Genomic DNA, 19,568 nt, shown 5'->3' with positions numbered 1-19,568 from the left:
CTAAAACAAGGTAGCTTCAGGAGCAGAATTTTTAAATGAAATATTTCAGAAAAGGTTGCTTGCTACCCTGCATTATAAGACCTGTATTTTTGTCTCAGAAATAAAGCCAGAATTTACACAAAAATTATGAAAGAAGCAATGAATGAACAATGGTACAATTGTACAGCTAAATGAAATTTAAAATCTATTAAAATGTTTAATATTTAAAACTTTTCAATGTCCTTAAAATGAATTTAAGACTTTTACTCAGTTGACTTTTTAAGACCAAGATATAGAAATATCTTGAAATACAATCCAAATAGCTGTACCTAAACTCCTCATTTATCACATGCCTGAAATAAGATATTTCAACTTGGCTTCATCAAAATGCCAGAGCCTAACCTCACAGACTTTCTTCTTAGGAGTCTTGAGAATGCAAAACACAAGACAACACACACTCGCTTGCTGAACTTCATGCCCACACTAATCCACAAAACTGGCTTTCAGGTAGTTGTTTGATTCTGCAGAGAGGTGTTGTGAAATTCCATTCCTCTGGGGATATAGTGATGTTTTTGGACCAGTGAAAAGCAAAAAGTAATGATTCAGACTGAATCTGTTCTGCTTTGGTTTGGTTAAACATGAAATGACTGGAGTCTAAATTGAAACGCCTCCAGGACTGTAGACACAACTATCACTCCTTTCATGCTGATTTTTTTCTGTGCTGAGTAAAATTTCACTCTCCATGACTGATCTGCTTCTGCAATTGGCACTGTGATTGCTTTTGGAAAGAGTAACTCCAAATATGGATGAAGATATGACTCTGGAAACGTTATGCTGCATTGATTGTCGGGCTATATTTACTACAGAGGAGACAAAACAGTGGATGCCATGGAATTTGGTGAAAGGTGTTCACATGAAAAGAAGTTCAGAAAACCTTTTCAAAAACACACATTTTATACTCCTGATTTTAGTTCAATAAAGCATATAAAACTACTCAGAAAAATCTTAACTTTTTCACATGAATAGTTAGTAAACATAAACATACTCAAAACAGAATTTAGTATAATAATACAACATATCTCAGATTTGTGTATTCAACATGTACTTTAACAAAAGTCCCTGTCTTTTTTTTGATTCTGTGTTGAGTACTGATCCCACATGTCTGCATTAATGGTTGTTCAGGTAAGCTGGTGTACAGGTGTTCCTTTATTAAAAACAGCTACATTTTACACCCTGGTTGCTGCACCTGCAGATCCCAAGGAAGGCTTTAGGATTCATGGTGTGATAAAGTACCATCAAGTGCACTTTTCTTAGAAATTCTGCAATTTAACAAAACTGTAGGAATAATGAACACGAGCCGCTTGTGAAGATACACTGGAAGAGCTGGCCATGACAAATTTGGAGCCTGAAATTCAAGTGTGTGAATTACATTTATTACACTACTGCAGCGACAGAGAAACTGATGAAGAAACCAGAAAATATGGACCGAGGGTGTTCATCATTTTTAAGTTTAGTTGTAGGATTAGTTCTAAGATTAATTAAATATTTAGGACTTGAAAGATAAATCCAGCAGACTTGGAATTAGAAAGAGCATTAAACTGGAATGTACATTTTAGTTTTCATAAGGGTTGGAGCTTGGAGAAAGGGAAGGCATAATCCCATAGAAACAAGACATAGTAGCTGGCATACATATATTTTCTTTTACATTTAATTACCTTAGAATGACTAACTTTAGTGGATTTAGTAGGATTTTATGTTTTGGACAAAAACAAAGTAGCACATTTAAAATGTAATTAAGACAAATGCTTTTTTTCAATTATTTTGTTTTTTGTTCTGTGAAGGCCTCAGACGTTTGCTAAAGAACATTAGCAAACAAACAGCATCCTGCAGAATGAAGAACACACCAGACACGGCAAAAATGATAAGATCATGGGGAAAAGCAGAAGCACCATAATGTTGTGAGGATGATACACAGTTTCCATCACATTGTTTAAAAGAAAACATATAGCTGTGGTTTGCACACATGTGAAGTAAATTAATTTGATGAATATTGGAGGATAGTATGGAAATAAGTAGGGATTTAAGTATAAGTTGATTGAATAGAAATGCACAGCAAACTTTGTCTTTGTGTTTTGTGTTGGTTTATTAAATTTATATATGTCTATCATGTAAAATGCCAATAAAATCCATTGAGGTGAGTGGGTATTAAGGTAACAAAATGTGAAAATAGTTCAACAGGGTTTGAAGTTTAGGTAAAACATCAAAATAATGATTTGTGGTATAGCGATAACAAAAAGGGGTATGTAACTTCCTTCAACAAACCTGTTTATTTATTAGCTTGGAATCAGTGGTTTCCACTTAAAATTCCCCCATTCATCTCTCCCTTTTGCCCAGCAACTAATGATCTGTCATTAAGATACATTGATTTCCCCTGGAATAGATAGCATGAGAGAATGCTCACCTCAGTCTGCTTCTCAAGGCAATATCAAGTATGAAATGTATTGCCATGATCAGACTGAGAGAAGATTAATACATGAAGATAGAAGTGATCTATCTTCTAATTAGATTAAAATATGGTGACAGGTACTACCATGAGTCCAAACTGAACGTGCCATATTTTTAGTATGTACAAACTTTGAAACATGGAAATCTCCAGACTTTGGGAATACCTCTATTCCAGTCAAAGGCATAACTTCGATTTTGTGGAATCTCAATAATCTTCTGGGGATTTGTCAGATGTAAGTGCCTGACATAGTGTGGCTGAGAGGCATCATACAGCATATGGTGTCTAACATAGCCATTTAGTTCACTGCCAAGCATCTGCCGATCCCATATGGGGATTGTATGTGTATTTGTCTGTGTCTTGCAGTGTGATTGAAAGAGAAACACTTAGTGTTTGTTTTCAGAAGATTCTTTCATCATCCCTTACAGATGGAGGGAACTGTGGAGCCGCAAAGATAATTTGTGCTGGCTATTGATTATACCAACAGCTCCATCCATCATATTTCTTCATTCTAGGTCCAACAATTGTGCTACTTTAACATACACACTGTAGAGATTGAAAGATGAGGATCACAAGATTTGTGAGAGTAGTCAATTTATTTTTGTCTAAGGTGTATAATGCATATCAAAATCTAAAAGGAGACAAGGTAAGAAAAGTGATGCAGACAAATGGTGGTGCATAATCTCTCATGTCTATTTAAAATACTTAGAACCAAATGCATGTTCAAGAGTGGACTAAAATATATAGGCAATTTCCACTAAACATGAATGTGAACTTTCGCTCAGCCTTGCATCCCACGAGGACGCACAAGACAAGACTTCTACTCTGCATTCTTCCCATTTGCAAAGTATGGTTGCTTTATTAGAAGTGACTCCTGGATTACCTACAGATTGAGGCTGGCTCACAAAACACCCCTTTGCCTCTGACTGACATGGCATGCAGTTTAATGAGACATCTATGAGCTAAGGCCTCTGTAGGCCATCTTCTTCCCCACTCCTTCCTCTAATCTTATTCACAAAGCAGCACAAGTCACCCTCCTAGGTGTCACTCAAAGGGTTTGTGTCTCTATTACCTCCCAGCTGAGGTCCTTTTCATCATTACTATTTTTTTTTTTTGCTGCTTCATTTGAAAGAAATTTCTCCTTTCGTCTAGCACACATTAAATTTTGCATGCCCTTGAACCCTGCAGCCATCAGGATGTTTTTGTAACTCAAAACCTATTTTTGAGCATGGATTTAAAAAAAAAAAAATATTTTTTATTCCTTTGCAACTTTTGTTTATTCCCATCTGAAGTCATTATCTACAGTAACTGGCAAAAACCTTTTTGCATTTTGCCCCCAATTCAATGTGTTGTACATTGAGCTAGAACGACATGAGGTAGCGACAATTTGTGAAGTGGAAAGAAAATTACTGATGGTCTTTCAAGGTTTTCACAAATAAAAAGTCAATGTCAGGTGCATTTGTATTCAAACCAGTTTGATTTAATTTGATTGTTGTAAATGAAGGACAGTGCACAGTGTGTGCATAGTCGGCACAGTTCACAGAATACACACAGCAAGTGTGAGTATGTGGGTACAGTTTCAAGTGTAGCCATTAGAGCTCCTGCTTGCAGTGAATGACAATCACATAGTTGACAAGAGAAATACAGTCAGATGAGATCAAAATTTATAGGGAGTATTTATGTATTTTTCAGGTGTATAGTGCCATTTTATACCACAATCAAGTAAACTACTTTCAGTTGTTATTAAGACTATGCATATGTCAAAAATAACTTAAAAAAATGTATACTTTGAAATTGCTCTCTGTCTCTTTAAGAAGTTCCTGTTTCCAACATTCTGCCTTCAGCACATCATCATAACAGTTCTTCTCCACAATGACCATTCTTAGGAGCATTGGACTGAGAAATAGTTCATATGATGAGCTCAGCACATGCACAGTTCCACTAGGTGTTGGCTAATTGCTGCTGCCACTAGTCTGGTGGAACTGTGTAGGGAAGGTGCAGTGGAGGGGTGCTTTGTCATGCAGAAGCTCAGCTGGAGAGTGCAGTTCCTAGGAGGAGCTTTGGCTAAATCCCTGTATGAGCAAGCCTTTAATCACCCCTGAATGGCTGCCATAGGAAACATCAGAATTTGAAAAGATTTGAGATTGGGTTGAAAAGCCTCAACATGAAATCAGAACTGCAAATGGGATAGCTTTAATCAAAACCTATTCAAGTGGTAGGATATTCAAGTAAATGTTAAGACCTACATAAACTCAAGCAACATCTGTGCAAAAACTTTAAAAAGTGCAGTCATGTAGGCTCTCCAGCTGACTGAGCTTGACTAATAGTTTGAAAGAAGAATGTGCAAAGTTTCAAATGTCTAATTTGCAGACGCATTTGCAGTAAGTTGTGGTAGTTTCACGAAGCACACCAAACGTTTCAAATTTATTTTGTTTATTTAAGAAATGTAGAGACAGCTTTACATTGATCTATCACATAAAATCCTACTGGAATATATTTATTGTTTACTTAATAAATAATAAATATAGATCAACTTGGTATTGATCTATCACATAAAATCCTACTGGAATATATTTATTGTTTACCTAATAAATATACACAACTTTGTATTGGTCTATCACATAAACTCCCACTGGAATATATTTATTGTTTACCTAATAAATATACACAATTTTTAGTCCATCACATAAAATCCTACTGGAATATATTTATTGTTTACTTAATAAATAATAAATATAGATCAACTTGGTATTGATCTATCACATAAAATCCTACTGGAATATATTTATTGTTTACCCAATAAATATACACAATTTTTAGTCTATCACATAAAATCCTACTGGAATATATTTATTGTTTACGTAATAAATATACACAATTTTTAGTCTAGCACATAAAATCCCACTGGAATATGTTTATTGTTTACTTAATAAATATACACAATTTGTTATTGGTCTATCACATAAAATCCCACTGGAATATATTGCAGTTCCATACTGCAATATAAATTCAAGAGTTATTAATATTTTTTGAATGTTCTGTATGGTTTCCCTTCTTTCTTTTGCTAAAATCCATCTTTTATGTTAAACATTTTTAGAATTATATGCTTCAAAGCTTATTATTTTACCACTTTACCTTCTACAGTTATTTCTCGTAATCCAATGCTTTCTGGGCATGGATAATAAAAGCTTAAGTTTGTCTAAAGGCATGTGCGCTATGCTTTGTTATAAAGCAGACAGCCCTGCTGTCCTCAGCAGCAGAAGATGGTTATTTCTGCCTCTCAACCCTAACACATAGAAAGAGTAAGTGCACTTTACTGCTGACCTAAAATAAAACCAAATGCAGCTTAATAACTTGGCAAATGGACTCACTAACTGGTGCACTTTGAGCGCACATGAGTGGCTCATTGCTATTTGCTGCCTGTCATTGACAAAACTGCTATCAGATTCCGTCTTGACTCCATAGAGGCTGGACAGCCGCCTAAAACATAAGGACGGATGTCCCCAAATCAGCCTATGCCAACTCATTAGTCTCCAATTATCTGTGGGATCATACCAAAGCCGGCCAAGCCAGAACCGATGAAACAAAAGCTTGAAAATACTGTGTCATTTTGTTGCTTCCTTGTGCTTCCTAGTCTTGTCAGGTGGAACTACACAGGAAGGATTATGATCGTGATTGTACAGAAATACGCTCAGGTCGTATTCCTGCCAAAGTTTGTCTGATATTAGCACTGTTATATAGAACATAGCATTAATGTCACCTCCAGTGACTCCGCACGCGCCAATATAGGTAACTGTAACACAGCACACTGTCGATTAGCAATGACAGAAAATATATGAAGAAGAAGACATTTTTTATTATTATTATTATTTTTATTTTTTAATCACAGAAAATAAAATATATTCAGGAACATCTATGAATTAGGACGGTATCAAGCTGGGTTTACACAAACAGTGAAATCAAACAGCTGTCTTCCAATTACCTGAATTTTGTAACTATAGTAATTTTGATCTCAATCTACAATTCAGGGCCTAAATTAGAGAATCCTGTACCATTTCTATGTGGTTGCCTAGTTACTAACATGCTTTTACAGTTCAGTCCAAACTTGTTTTGATAAGATGGGTCAGAGAGACTCTGTCATGACCAACCAGGATGTTATCCAACCTTCTGATTAACACATGAAATCTTGATTAATTTTAGTGATTACACCTTTCTCAGTTCCCTCAATTTTGGCTCACAGGTATCACTGATGCACACACTCTGATCCAGTAAGTGGTGGGAATGCACCTAAATTTTGTTTGACACCCATGAAACATGTGCACAGGATATGTTGATTATTCCAATCACAACCAATTTAAGCCAACAAAATTACCTCATTGCAAAACATGCTGCTGTGAGCAGGGACATCGGAGCTTCTGTTAGCAACAGCTTCCCTTATCAAGAATCACAGCAAAACTATGCAAGTCTACATCAGAGCTGATTGTTTAAGTACCTATTTATTGGTCTATTTGTTAGAATAATCCAGTTCATGCATGACCACACAATGTGTTTTAGAGATGGGGACACACCCAGTTCTCACTGACTCAATATGCAAATAAGCAAGAGAAAATTGGGCGGGGTGATTAAATTGATTCTTCCAGTTTCCCTGGTTGAGCCACCTCCTAGCAAAAGGATGCCCTGGGCAGAGAGCCAAATAGCACATACAGAAACTCACCAGAGTATACATAACTCTTGGAAAAGAAGGCAACAGTTGAGATCTAAAATATAATATCAAAAAAGAAAACAGTTAACTTCTCCTTTGCTATTCACTAGAAGCTATAAGGGCAATGTCTAAAGAAACAGGTTGAAAAAAGATTTAAAATCAACCATTCAGTGACCTTTTCTTAATCTTTTTTGAAATCATAACACTAACTACGTTGGCTGAATTGGGTGAAATTAGGTTGTGCAGATAAAAATAAAAAGCTAATAATTGGCACTGAAGTGGTTCATCCCAAACTTTATGAAAAATAATTAATGCCTCAATATTGGGATACTTTTTGAAATTCCACACAAGCAGTTGATTTTTTTCTTCCCAAATGTAAACAGAGGGGAGAAATATTGCCCTCAAAGGGCCAGTTGATCTCACTGTGCACCTGCTTCACCTGACATTTGTAGAGTGCTGCCTGTGTGATGCTGGAAGGCCAGCAGAAAGCCATCTGTTGATACTATTGAAGTAGTCTGGACATTTAAACAGTGCAGAGTAGTCCGTGATCACTGATTCTGTAACAGGAAACATATTGTGTTTAGATGCTGAGAGGTTGTGTGAAATGTCATTTGCATCTAAATTCATTTCTGAGCTCTGTACTCTCTCTCCTCCTTAACATCCTCCTCCTGTGAGGCACATCTCTAATGACATGGTCCATGAAACATAAGTGCATTGCATGCTGTTAATGAAGAGGCTCACAATCAGCTATTCTGGCGGAAAAACGAAGACTAAAACACAGCGCAATCATCAAATACTTGTGAGCAAAATGCACAACGGTGTGTTGCATTGACAGTTTGGATTTTGTGATCCTCAGTTTCACTCACTTCACATCAGCTGTGCAGGAATTTCCTGTTTGCACTCACTAGTAACTTTATCAGTAGAATAGCTTGTTAACACAAAGAGCTCATCTGAAAATCTCCTGGCAGGAAATCAATGTGTTTAGGTATCTAGACATGGTGGAGGCAACTTGCTGAAGAACAAATTGACCATCAAGAAATGGTCAGGCAGTCCCTATGGATAGTCTAACTATTTAATTAAATTCACTATCATTTTCGCACACAAAAACCCCTCTGGTTTACACAAAATGTTCTGAAAAACAGAAGATAACGAATCATTGGCGGTGGGGTGTGGTCAGATATAACTTGTTGATGTCAGAGCTCAGAGGAGAATAGCCAGACTGATTGGAGATGATGAAAAAGCAACACAAGATGAAATAAACACTAAATCCTAAAAAGATAAGCCGAATACATCTCTGAACATACAACTTGTAAAACCTTTAATCAAATGGGCTACATGAGTAGAATATAGGTGTCACCTTTGTTAACTAACAACAGAAAACTGAGGCTCGAGTTTTCTTTTTACCAAACCTGGAAAACAACAGATTGAAAAAAAAAAAGCTTAAATCAATGAGTGTTGATTGCAGCTGCACCATACAGCTGTTAGGATTGGAATTTGGCATAAATAACATAAAATCATGAATTTACCCTGCCTTTCAGCACCAGTTCAGCCTTTTTCTTCTGGGATTTTCTTCTTGGCACGATTAAGCCTCTAACCGTCTTAGCCTCATTCAATGAAACGCCAAGGCCAACCTGAGTATTCGTTTCTGACCACGGTGTACCATCTTCTGATGACAACTTCCATCAGGAAAACAAAAGATATAGCAAAACTCAAATCACCTGATATCAATTTCTGGATGGGAGGTGTTGAAGTGAAAAAAATGGCATCACTGACTTGCAGCAACTTCAATATGGAGCAACATATCCATAACTCCTAGTTAAATAACAAAGAACTGCACACAGTTTGCATGATCCCCTTATACATGCTTCCCTGCATCATCTAATTTTTGGACACACTTGGACGATTTGTTTACCCTAAACTGTCCTTGGTCACGGTCATTGTTCCTGTGCTACTCATATATTCCAAGGGAATGTTACCATGTGTGAAATAATTAAATTTTAAAAAATGGTCATGTGGGTCCAAAATTTAATATCTATCAATGGGAGGTTGCCTACACTAGCTTGGGCTTGAGCACAAGAGCTGATTTTACAATAGAAGAGATTGAATTCAAAATAAACATTCATTTGTGTTTTCACTTTTGAGCAGATGCTAAATTAAAGAGATCAGTGATATCATGGATTTTACCTTGGGTAATTAATATTTAAACTGATTAAATTAGGCATAATTGGGAATAACTCCAACTGGAAGATAGCAACAATGGTCTTTCAAAATAATTGATAGAATATATGGAATATTCTTCAACCTACATTTGAGATACTTTAAAAAATGGCTATGTGCAGTTCTTGGCTGGCCCAGTAACACAAGAGTTAGAAAATAATGTAAAACTGAATTAAAATACATGCAATACTTGATTTTAATGGCAATTTAAATTTGTAAATAACACAAGGACAAGAAAAAATTATTTTAACTATACGGGTACAAAATGGTTTACATTCGGACATGAAATAGGAGCAAGAGGAAATGAAATTCCAAAGTGTGGGTACAAAATTGGTCTATGAAAAGATGAACAGGTACAAATGTGTGCATTTATAGTTGATCTGTGTGTAGTAGATCTATGTGTAGCTCTTTGATAGGCTGTTGACCTGTCCACGGTGTGCTCCACTTCTTACCTTCTGATTGATAAGGCGGTGAATAATATGCACACATAGAATTGGGATGGATAAATGAGTGAAAGAAACGTGTGCATAAGGCATCACAACAAGCTTAAAAATAGAAAAAAAACTGGCTTGAGCCTAGGGGCTCATATCCTGTTAAGCCTGGCCCTGTGCAGGAACTGCAGCTCCTGTAGACTGTAGTGTACTGGTATGTACAGTTCATATTGATGTGGTGCAGTAACCTGCTGTGGATCAATAGATCATGCTGTTTTACAATTAATGGTACAACTCCCCCATTAAACTCAAGCAACTGGTTAGGTCTAGAACGAAAAAGATGAAATCATGCAGAAATATATTTTTAAAAAGTGTTGATCAAAATGGGATTTTTTTTTTTTCATCAGAAGCTCTTTCAGTGGGGTTCAAGAGTGTGACACAGGGTGGCCTGTGGGTAAGGAACAGTGCGCACGCGTGTGGGTAACAGAAGGGGCAAATGGTAAATACTAATTAGAAGTGAGAGTAAGAGTGGGTAGGTTAGATACAGTGGCATAATAGCCCGTTTCATTGCTACAGAAAGACACCCAAGCACACACACTTGGACGCATGCTTTACGCTCCTTATGCTAAATTTGAGTCTGCTGATAGCAGGTGCAGAACACGATGGGGTTTGCTGAATGAAAAATCAATCTGGTAAATCAAGTCCTGCACGACTGGTCCTCTCACAGCCACACAGCTTTGGTGTGAGGCAGGACAGCAGGATCCGTGCGACGCGCCTACAAACAGGACAATAAATGATTATGCAGAGGCACGTTTTATAAAGTTGACTGACTTCCAAAATGCGCCGCGCATTTGCATTCAGATCCATATCAATCAGCGCGTCCGTGCACCCGAACTAGTCGGAGGAAAACAAAGGGGTGTTCTTTAATTAAAACAAGCAGGCGGATTTGCTTTGTGCATATTTTAGGGGCGGAATTTCTAATCGCATTATTTGAAAATGTGATTTAAAAGCCAGTTTTCTAATAAAGCGAAGGACAGAAAAATGGAGATCAGGAGAGAGAGAAAAAATCACATTGCAGCTCTGCGACTAACTGGCAGCCAGAAGCTTTTCCAAACACTTAAATGAAAAATATTAAAAATAGAAATTCAGAACGGTGCGTTTGAAGTGACATTTTTTTTGACGCAATCGTCCGGTTTTCGTCAGCTTCTACTATGGAAAGAAGAAACAATTTGATCTGCATAGTGAAAAATGGAGGCAACCACCTACGTTCAGCAAACAGATTAAAAGAAGAAGAAAAAAAACTTACCCATATCCGCTTATCAGTTTTCGCTCCAGCCTACAGGTTTTAATGGCTCATTGTGCGCGACATCCGAGTCCGCATGATGCGCTCTCCACAGCACACGCAGGTATCGTCCTAATCCACCGGTCCGCTCTCTCCGCGCAGTCGCTGACTCCAAAGCGCACCTGCCCTTTTTCACTCTCCCGGACCTGCGATGCTTTATCCGGTTTAGCTCTGCACCTATTCCCGTCCCAGCGAACCGCAGAGAATGTCATTTACTTCCCGACTCCAGATTGAAGGCTTGCGAAATCCGGCTTCAGGACTCTCTATCCATGTCTCAGAAGCAAAGCGAAGAATCAGCTTCTTCTTTTCTTTTCTTTTCTTTTTTTTAAAGCAACAGCCAGAAAGAGCACTGCAGCTGGCGCAGGCGGTAACAGTATCACATCCAAGTAAGTCACGCCAGTCTTACATGCGCACGGAAATTCCGCGAAAATCCCGTCTGGAACTTCACACAAGCGTCAGCATGATATAAAAAAGCAGGCCGTTACTTCCCATAAATATTTTTCTGGTAAAAGACCTTTTTTCGTCTGTGTTCTGCGCGGCACACCGAAAGAAAGTAAGCAGCAGGTTTATTCCCAAGTGAGTGTGAAGCGCTGTCAACGAGTCTCTCGGGAAAGTCATCCAAACATCCCCCCCTTCTTTTCTTTTTTCCTGCTCATCCGTTCCCTTCCCTCTCGCTGTTGCTGGGTTTGAAATACAGCATGACGCCGCCGTTAATCACGTCTGCTTGTCAAAGCAACTTTGTCAGGCAGAAGCGGAATGCCCTCTTCTGGTCAGACTGCGATCAGGGAACTAGTCCGAAGGGTTCATCGCGCACTAAACGTCAGGGAGGTACGGTCACCCCCAGGAAGTAAAGATGTCATTTCCTAAGGAATAGGTTTGCAACTATATATTGCAACTATATATATATATATATATATATGTGTGTGTGTGTGTGTGTGTGTGTGTGAGTACACTATTGTACTTATTTAAACTTATTTAAACTTTATATATAGCGTATTTTTACTGGATAAGCTGATGTAACGTTTCTTTTCTTTTTTTTTCAAATACTTATGCCGCCCCCTGGTAGCGAGATGTCCTGGGAATAGAGCCATATTCTCCATCTATTTTGTTTGTTTTTATTCCGTTTACTTACAACAGATGTCATCTCATGTCATTTTACATGATATAGGTCCAGTGTATATCAGGACATATGCAAATATAAACCCCATACAAATGTACTATTAATATTATCCATGCTGCAGAGTTGTGTTTTTTGTGACGTCCAATAACTATCTGTATTTTAGCTGGAAAGTTAACAAGAAGCTGTCAGACCGCTGAGAAAAAGGCAGCCAACGACTGCACAGAACTGTCCGTGGTGCTGAAATGCTGCAATTTGGATGACTGAGTTCATACAGACAAATCACCTTGCACCCCGAAAAAAGATGTGTACAATGTCTCACGAGAATTGCATTTTTTTTTTCAGAAGTATGATCTTACAGTGAAAGTGTAAAAAACTCAACCTTTAATTTGAGTAAATATATGTACTGGGGACAACTATAATTTCACAATATGAAATTATAGTTGTCAACCTCTTTTCTCGCACTCAATTCTATTGTGCTCACCCCTGCAGCTTTTCCTTAAAATTCAGTTCTGGGATCTAAAATGGCCATATGAGCAGGCTGACTATTGCCTTGTTAACTTCATCACGTGTTTTGGATTATTGTGCTGCTAAAACTTCGAATCACAACCTACTTTAAGACCCACATCAGATTTTATTTAAAATTTAACAGCATTTCTGAAAGGTCATAATGTCATACACTCTAACAAGTCTTCTGGGATGTTTGAAAAAGAAGCAAAGCCAAAACATCAGAGATCCTCCACCATGCATGACGTGTATTTCTACTTGCCCATCTTTTGTTTTACAGCAGAAGTGTCAGCCTTATTATCAATTTATCAAAGGATGTTGCTCCAGTCAAAGTCACAGTAGAGTTTAGGAACCTCCTTTATGTTTGTTTGAGGGATCGAATTTGCTTTATGGCATACCTCCCAATCAGGTGTTGGTCATGCACATAACATCCAATGGTTGTAATAGAAACTTGCTGACCCCAAGAGGTCACTTTCTGTTGAAATTCTCAAACAGTACATTTTGGATATATTGTTTTCCACTATCTCACAGTCCTGCAAGATAAACATCAGTAATTGTTCATTTTGTTTCGCTGAGTTCAAGTTATATCTAACCACAGATAATATTTTCCCTTTAAATAAGCAACTAGACGATAGTCTCACTTATTAAGGGTATTCATTTTGGTTGTAATTCGTCATTTTTGTCTTTCTCATCTAACTTTAAAGTTTGGGTTAAAATGAAGTGGTGGATTATTACTTCAAAAGTTTTGGGAAACACTCATCCCTCTACAGAAGTAAAGAAAGAACTACAAAAAAAAAACTCTTCAATTTTTTAAAGAATTGTTAGATTCCCATAATTAGGGAGGCAACAATAATTATCCATCTGGCTAATTTGTTAACAATTATTTCTTAACATGCATTTTTTTTTCTCCTACTATACAATTTGTTCAAATTAACGGTTGCATTTGTAATAATAACAATAAGAATAATTGAATTTTGCTTCTGCACTGTTTAATATTCTGCAGAAACTTGCATTAGAAATGCAATGCCTCCCGCTGAGTCAGCCGATGCACTTTATAAAGGATGAAATAGGCAGCTGAATTTTTTATGCGCTTTTCATCCGCCCTGGCTTACCAATTCGTGTTTTCCCTGTTTTTAAAATGGGTAACAAATCAAAAAATAAAATGATTAAATATGAAAATAAAACAAATATGAAGGGAAGAGTCACAACGAATGCAGATGCTTCCCCACAGGTTCTTTTCATGTTCCAATTAAATGAGTTTCTTATTAAGACTGAAAAACAATATGAAAGACTATTTAAAGACGGTTCTGTTCTGGGGACACAGATGGGGAAACTGTATTTGTGAAGGTCTGTTAGGTAGGGGACTTGAATGACAAAAAATAAGGGTAAACCAATATCAATGCAGCAAAAAGCACTGTTGCTCATTAAGCACAGTTTGCACCACTTCCATGTACTTTTTCATGCTAGCTTTTAATATCTAATGTGAGAGAAAAAATACTTTCATAACATATAACCCCTTTAATGATAAAATATAAAAGAGATGGTATTTGAATTTATTCCCACTAGTTCCAGAAGAAATATTTTATCATACTTGTTTACACCCTTCATGTCCTCATTATGTCTGAAGCTCTTTAAATCCAGACACCCTACCTTCAACCTGAGCAACACTATATGAAACACAACAGTCCAGATTGTAAAGCAGCTTGGGGTAAAGGTTAATGGATGCGACCTGCAAAAAGGAGACTTACAACTAGTGAAGCAGCTATGGAATCCCAGCGATTTATTAACATCCTCCTCCACATTTATTGGTACTCTTAGTAAAGATCTGTAAAAAAATAAATAAATAAATAAAATAAAACAACTTAAAATAAATTAGCACTTCATTCCAGTAGTGTAATATCACCATAAAAATTTTAATTTAAGTATTTATGGTGTTTCGTAGGGGAAAAGAATACCTTCTTAAGGAATTAAAAGTCAACACTGGCTAAATTACTTAAAGATCCATTAAATTCAATATTGTTTTGTTTTGTAGTAGCATAATTTAACACTCACCGATTGTTGTTCTTCAGAGTTGTTTTCTCGTTTTAAAATAACTCATCTGTGTATTTCATGTGCAAGTCAAGTACATTAACTATTTTCCTATTCCTATTTCCTGAGTTACAAACGTCAATGGAAAATTGTCTTACTTAAATGTCCTGTTCTCTGTTCATTCCTAGTTTGAAGAGGGGCTTCAAGTGGCATCTCTTCCAGTTTGGTTTTATTGACCAGGTAAACACAAAGCCAAGGATTAATACATAACTTTTGTTTAAACCATCCTGAGCATGTAAATAAACTCACTGAATTAAACAATTTGCTTCAATACCACAGACTATCAATAGATGTCCCATCGGTGATTTAAGTGAAAGCATTTGGATGTGCACAGATTTTTGTTTTTAGTGCGAGACTATACCACTGCAGTAGAACTTTGCATTTATTGTCACGCTTTCTACACAGCTTTATCTAAGATGCCAATATTATTTTGTGGGGTATACAAGAGTATTTTTTCCCTCTTTCTCTTTTACATGCCTCAGAAATCATCAACTAAGCTGTCTCTGGATGTCTGTTTGATGATTCACGTTCTCATGAGAACCTGTGAAACTCGAGTTGAAAACCGCCTCAAGGCGCGTCGGGATCAAAGGGGATGAAAATAAACTCCAGGAAGAATCAGTCCCAATGTGAGAACAGGTGGGACGCAATACAACTGTCTCTCAGCCCAGGAGATTATCTGAGAATGACTTCTGATTTCTCTTTGCAGAATGGTTTGTATATTATTAATATCACATATAGCTCTATTTTCCCCAAAATATTTAATATTTTATTTATTTTGTTTTCCAAACATTGGTCTTGTTCTTATTTCTCCAACATGTATATGTATTCAAGAAAGAGCAGTAAATGTTTAATATCTGTGTCATGCATTACACTCATGTAAAGTAATTTATTAATATTTAGGATCAGGAAGCTACATGTTACACACACAAATTAATGACTCAACATAGTGTACAACAAACGTTTGTAACTCTTGAGGATTTTTTTACATTTACAGTCCAAATATTATACAATAAATACAAAATTAGCCCACTAAGAAACATCAGCAGCATATTGTCAGTAGTGACACTGAATCACACAAGGCCTCAATAGTTGCAACCTGAGAGCTTATTCAACATTATTTATGAAAGTTGCCAGGCAACAAGCACATTTAGAGTCAAAGAAGATATTTGATAAATGTTGCTCCTGAAATATCGTTCAGAATTCATAATGAAAGGGACTGTTTATTTATTTATTGCATTATTTCACAAAATTAAGAAATGTGCTACACCCGAGCATGGTATAACATTTTTGTCCACCAGCAACTTGTTTTTTCTTTTGTTTTTTTTCATATTGAGGTTGATTGTATTGCAAAATAATTAAATCCCATTAGAATTTTTTCACATTTTGTAATCTTTCTGGTAAAAAAAAAAAAAAAAACACTGCCACATCCACTATAAGGTTTCATGGTGGGGATGATGTCTTCAGGCACCACGTGTAGCATCATTCATTTAGACCAGAAAGTTCAGGTTTGGTCTCATATGACCAAACCTCAAATTAGATTTCTTATTGCTTTCTTTCTGCAGCGACTTTCTTCTTGCAATGAGGTCAAAGTTGTGGATTGCACAATCAAGAACTACTCTTCCACACAAGCTGTAGATCTCTGCATCGCCTCCAGAGCTACCACAAGCCCTGACACCCAAGTCCTATAGAGACTTAATGAACCAACAGTATTTTTACTATGCAGTTATCTCTTGTAAGGCTTTAGGAGAAACCAGGGCTGTTGCTTGGAGGCTATAGCATAGTGTGTATTTCCATAACTTCACGCAGTATTAATTGTTTCACCGCCGTCAGCAGAATGGCCTCTGTTTGTTGAACTCATTCCAGAAGTAAAGTCATCAGCCAAATTGCATGGAAGCTGAAACAGACACTGAGCTGCAGTGAGAGGGTGCTGCATCCTACAACAGTCCAAGAGAATGTCTGGTTCTTTTTAGATTTGCTTTGTTACCAGGTGAAAAGCGACTAAAGCATGAAATAAGAGAATAATCAATGCTCAGGGGGCAAGTATTGTACAACTAATTGATAATTATCAAGAAAGGCTTACTGTAAGAAAACCTAAAGCCAGTCGCCAAGGAAGAAGCCCTCATTGACTCATATTAGACGCTCTTGTCTTAACAGTGATCTACTGTACGTCATTGCTCAGTGTCTCAGATTACAGTTTTCCATTTGGGCAAGTGAAGATGCAAGAACTGCTGAATAGAACACACTTGTAGCAAGAAAGTTGTAGTAACTGCAGCACTCATAAAAAGTGGCAGGCTTAAATAAACTCAGGATTTGAGTTTGGATTTGAGTTCATGTATGTGTATAAGGTCTGAATCACATTAAAAAACAACTCCAGTGTTATTCAATTAGATGCTATACAGCAGAACAGCACAACATAATCGCATCACTGTGAAACATGGTATAGGTTGGATGGTGGAGCTGCTCAGAGTTGATTGGACGATGGATGGAGCTAAATATTTAACAGTCTTAGAAGAAAAGCTGTTAGAGGCTGCGAAAGACTTGAGATTTGGGTGGAGTTTTAAGTCCCAGCAGGAAAACAACCCTAAATATACACCAAGAGATACAATGGGACAGCTCAGCTGAAAATATAATGCGTTTGAAAGGCTCAGTCAAAGACCAAACCTAAATCTAATTGGAAAACTATGGCAAGACTCCAAAAAACTGATGTTTTGCAGACCGTTTGGACAGAAAATAATATCTCTAGACATACAGAAACTGCTGGAGACAAAGTGTGAATCCAATGCATGCCAAATTATGATGATTTTTGTCCATTCGGACTTTGTCTGCCCTACTTTGTGGTGGTTTATCACATACAATCCTAGTAAAATCCAATTATGCTTGTGGTGGTAAAATCAAGAGGTAGAAACACTCAGTAGGTGTGGATGATTTTAAAGGGAACAAAAAATATTACTTAAGCAGATATTAGCATGATTGTCAGAGCTTCAGCTTTAGATAAAAAAAAATCAGTTTTTCAGTAGTTGCACTGTAAATAATCTTTCAGTTAAAAATGCAAAGAAGAATTGACTGGAAGACTACATACTAAGTAGTTGTCAGTTCAATTTTCTCTTTTAGTTTCTGCAGCAGATGTCTTGCATAAATGACTTACTGAATAATGAATAAATGGCTTAATTAAAAATGAATAATAATAATGAGTAATGGATTAGTGGGAGCTCTGTTGAGAATTAGTTAAAGAGATTACAATTCTCTAGTTTTAGCTTCTATTCATGAGCTACCTGCAAAATCCTAGATATAACATTTCTCTTCAGTTTAAGACTGTTAATGACCAACTTCCTAAAGACCCTATGGTTCTATACTATCCTGACGGGGTGATTTGGTGTCAGACTGCAGGGTTACCTTTGTGTTCTAAATGTAGAAATAGAGGAAGCATTTTTAGGTGACAGGCCCCTGTGATGTAGAACCAGCTTCCAGTTGCTTGGAGCCCGATTGAAATATATCATAACCTTGAGCAAAACAACAGTGGTATTAACCCAAAAATGTAAAATAAAAACGTATGCCATGATTTAACTGAGGGCTGCACAGCAGAGCAACCGTTAGCACTTGTACATCACTGCAAACGGTGATGATTTACAGTCAGGGTCTGTCTGTGTGTAGGTTCTCCTGTAACTCCTGCTTCCTGTCACCAGCCAAAAACATGTATTTCAGGTTAATCAGCTACTTTAAATTGCCCGAAGGTGCCCATTCTTAAAGGGATTGCTAGTTCAAGTGACTCACAGTGTGCTGTGTTTTCTCATTTTACATGTTTTTTTTTCATCAACTTTGTAGGGTTTTTCTTTTTTATTTCTTACAACTATTTATTTCCCCTACCATACCTATACCACCATCCAGGGGCATCCTTATTATATTGCATAACTATGTTTTGTTTTCAACCCCCCAGCCAGCCATAACAGATGGCCGGTCTGTTCTCTGTGTTCCTGTTAGTCTCTTCCTTAAAGGAATGGTCTTCCCTTGCACTGTAGCGTGACACCTCTTGCAAGCACAGTGTGACCTATTAAATGTAAATAAAGAAATGATACATAATAATATAACTGATGGATAAACTGGACGTGGCTGAAGTAATTCCGATCATGTGTCTTTAAATTTAAATACAGTAAATTGCATTGAACTGAAAAAAAAAATACATATAGGAAGATGCGTTACATTTAATGAATTAAAATAATAAGATACATAGGTATGAGTCATTTGTGGTTCTAAACTCTTAAAACATTCCTACACATAATATTTAGAACTTTGATGAGAATCTTCACTGAATCGTTATGTGGTGTATTACTGTGTCAAGTGTTTCTCGTTTGATTTTCTCCTCACAAACTACTTGATCCCAGGCCTGCTTCATGTGTTTTGTCTTGGCAAAGACATGAGACATAAGAGGTGGGCATCTGTGAATGGCGGTGCCATGCCATCTGTCATCTGCCCATGGGTTCTCTGTGGACATAAGCTCACATGGGCAGAACATGGGTAGGATCAGAGTCTTGTTTAGTTCACAATGTCTGACAAAAATTCGAACAATGAAAGCAAATTGCAAAAGCAAATAGATTTTTTTTTTTTTTTGCTGATATTCCAATAGATAAAAATATTTATTGGAATAAACGTTGTGTTCAGACTGTACAGTATAACAAGAACCTTTT

General features: G+C 36.9%; 1 protein-coding gene and 1 long non-coding RNA gene across 2 annotated transcripts in view; both read right to left on the bottom strand.

The window, feature by feature from the left end:
- LOC114150047 (leucine-rich repeat transmembrane neuronal protein 4) overlaps nucleotides 1–11,972 on the bottom strand; it is a 117,026-nt gene extending 105,054 nt beyond the window's left edge. The window contains exon 1 of the mRNA XM_028026227.1: nucleotides 11,139–11,972. Within this exon, the coding sequence (XP_027882028.1) occupies nucleotides 11,139–11,142 (4 nt within the window). The 5' untranslated portion in view covers nucleotides 11,143–11,972. The remainder of the gene's footprint in view (nucleotides 1–11,138) is intronic.
- A 7,383-nt stretch (nucleotides 11,973–19,355) lies between these two features.
- The window catches only part of LOC114149049 (uncharacterized), a 31,357-nt gene continuing 31,144 nt past the window's right edge, over nucleotides 19,356–19,568 (bottom strand). Inside the window, exon 6 of the long non-coding RNA XR_003596420.1 lies at nucleotides 19,356–19,365. This is a non-coding gene — a long non-coding RNA (uncharacterized LOC114149049). The remainder of the gene's footprint in view (nucleotides 19,366–19,568) is intronic.

Source organism: Xiphophorus couchianus, chromosome 8 (genome assembly GCF_001444195.1).
Source record: "Xiphophorus couchianus chromosome 8, X_couchianus-1.0, whole genome shotgun sequence".
NCBI classification, from domain to species: domain Eukaryota; kingdom Metazoa; phylum Chordata; class Actinopteri; order Cyprinodontiformes; family Poeciliidae; genus Xiphophorus; species Xiphophorus couchianus.
This window is presented reverse-complemented; position numbering and strand designations above follow the sequence as displayed.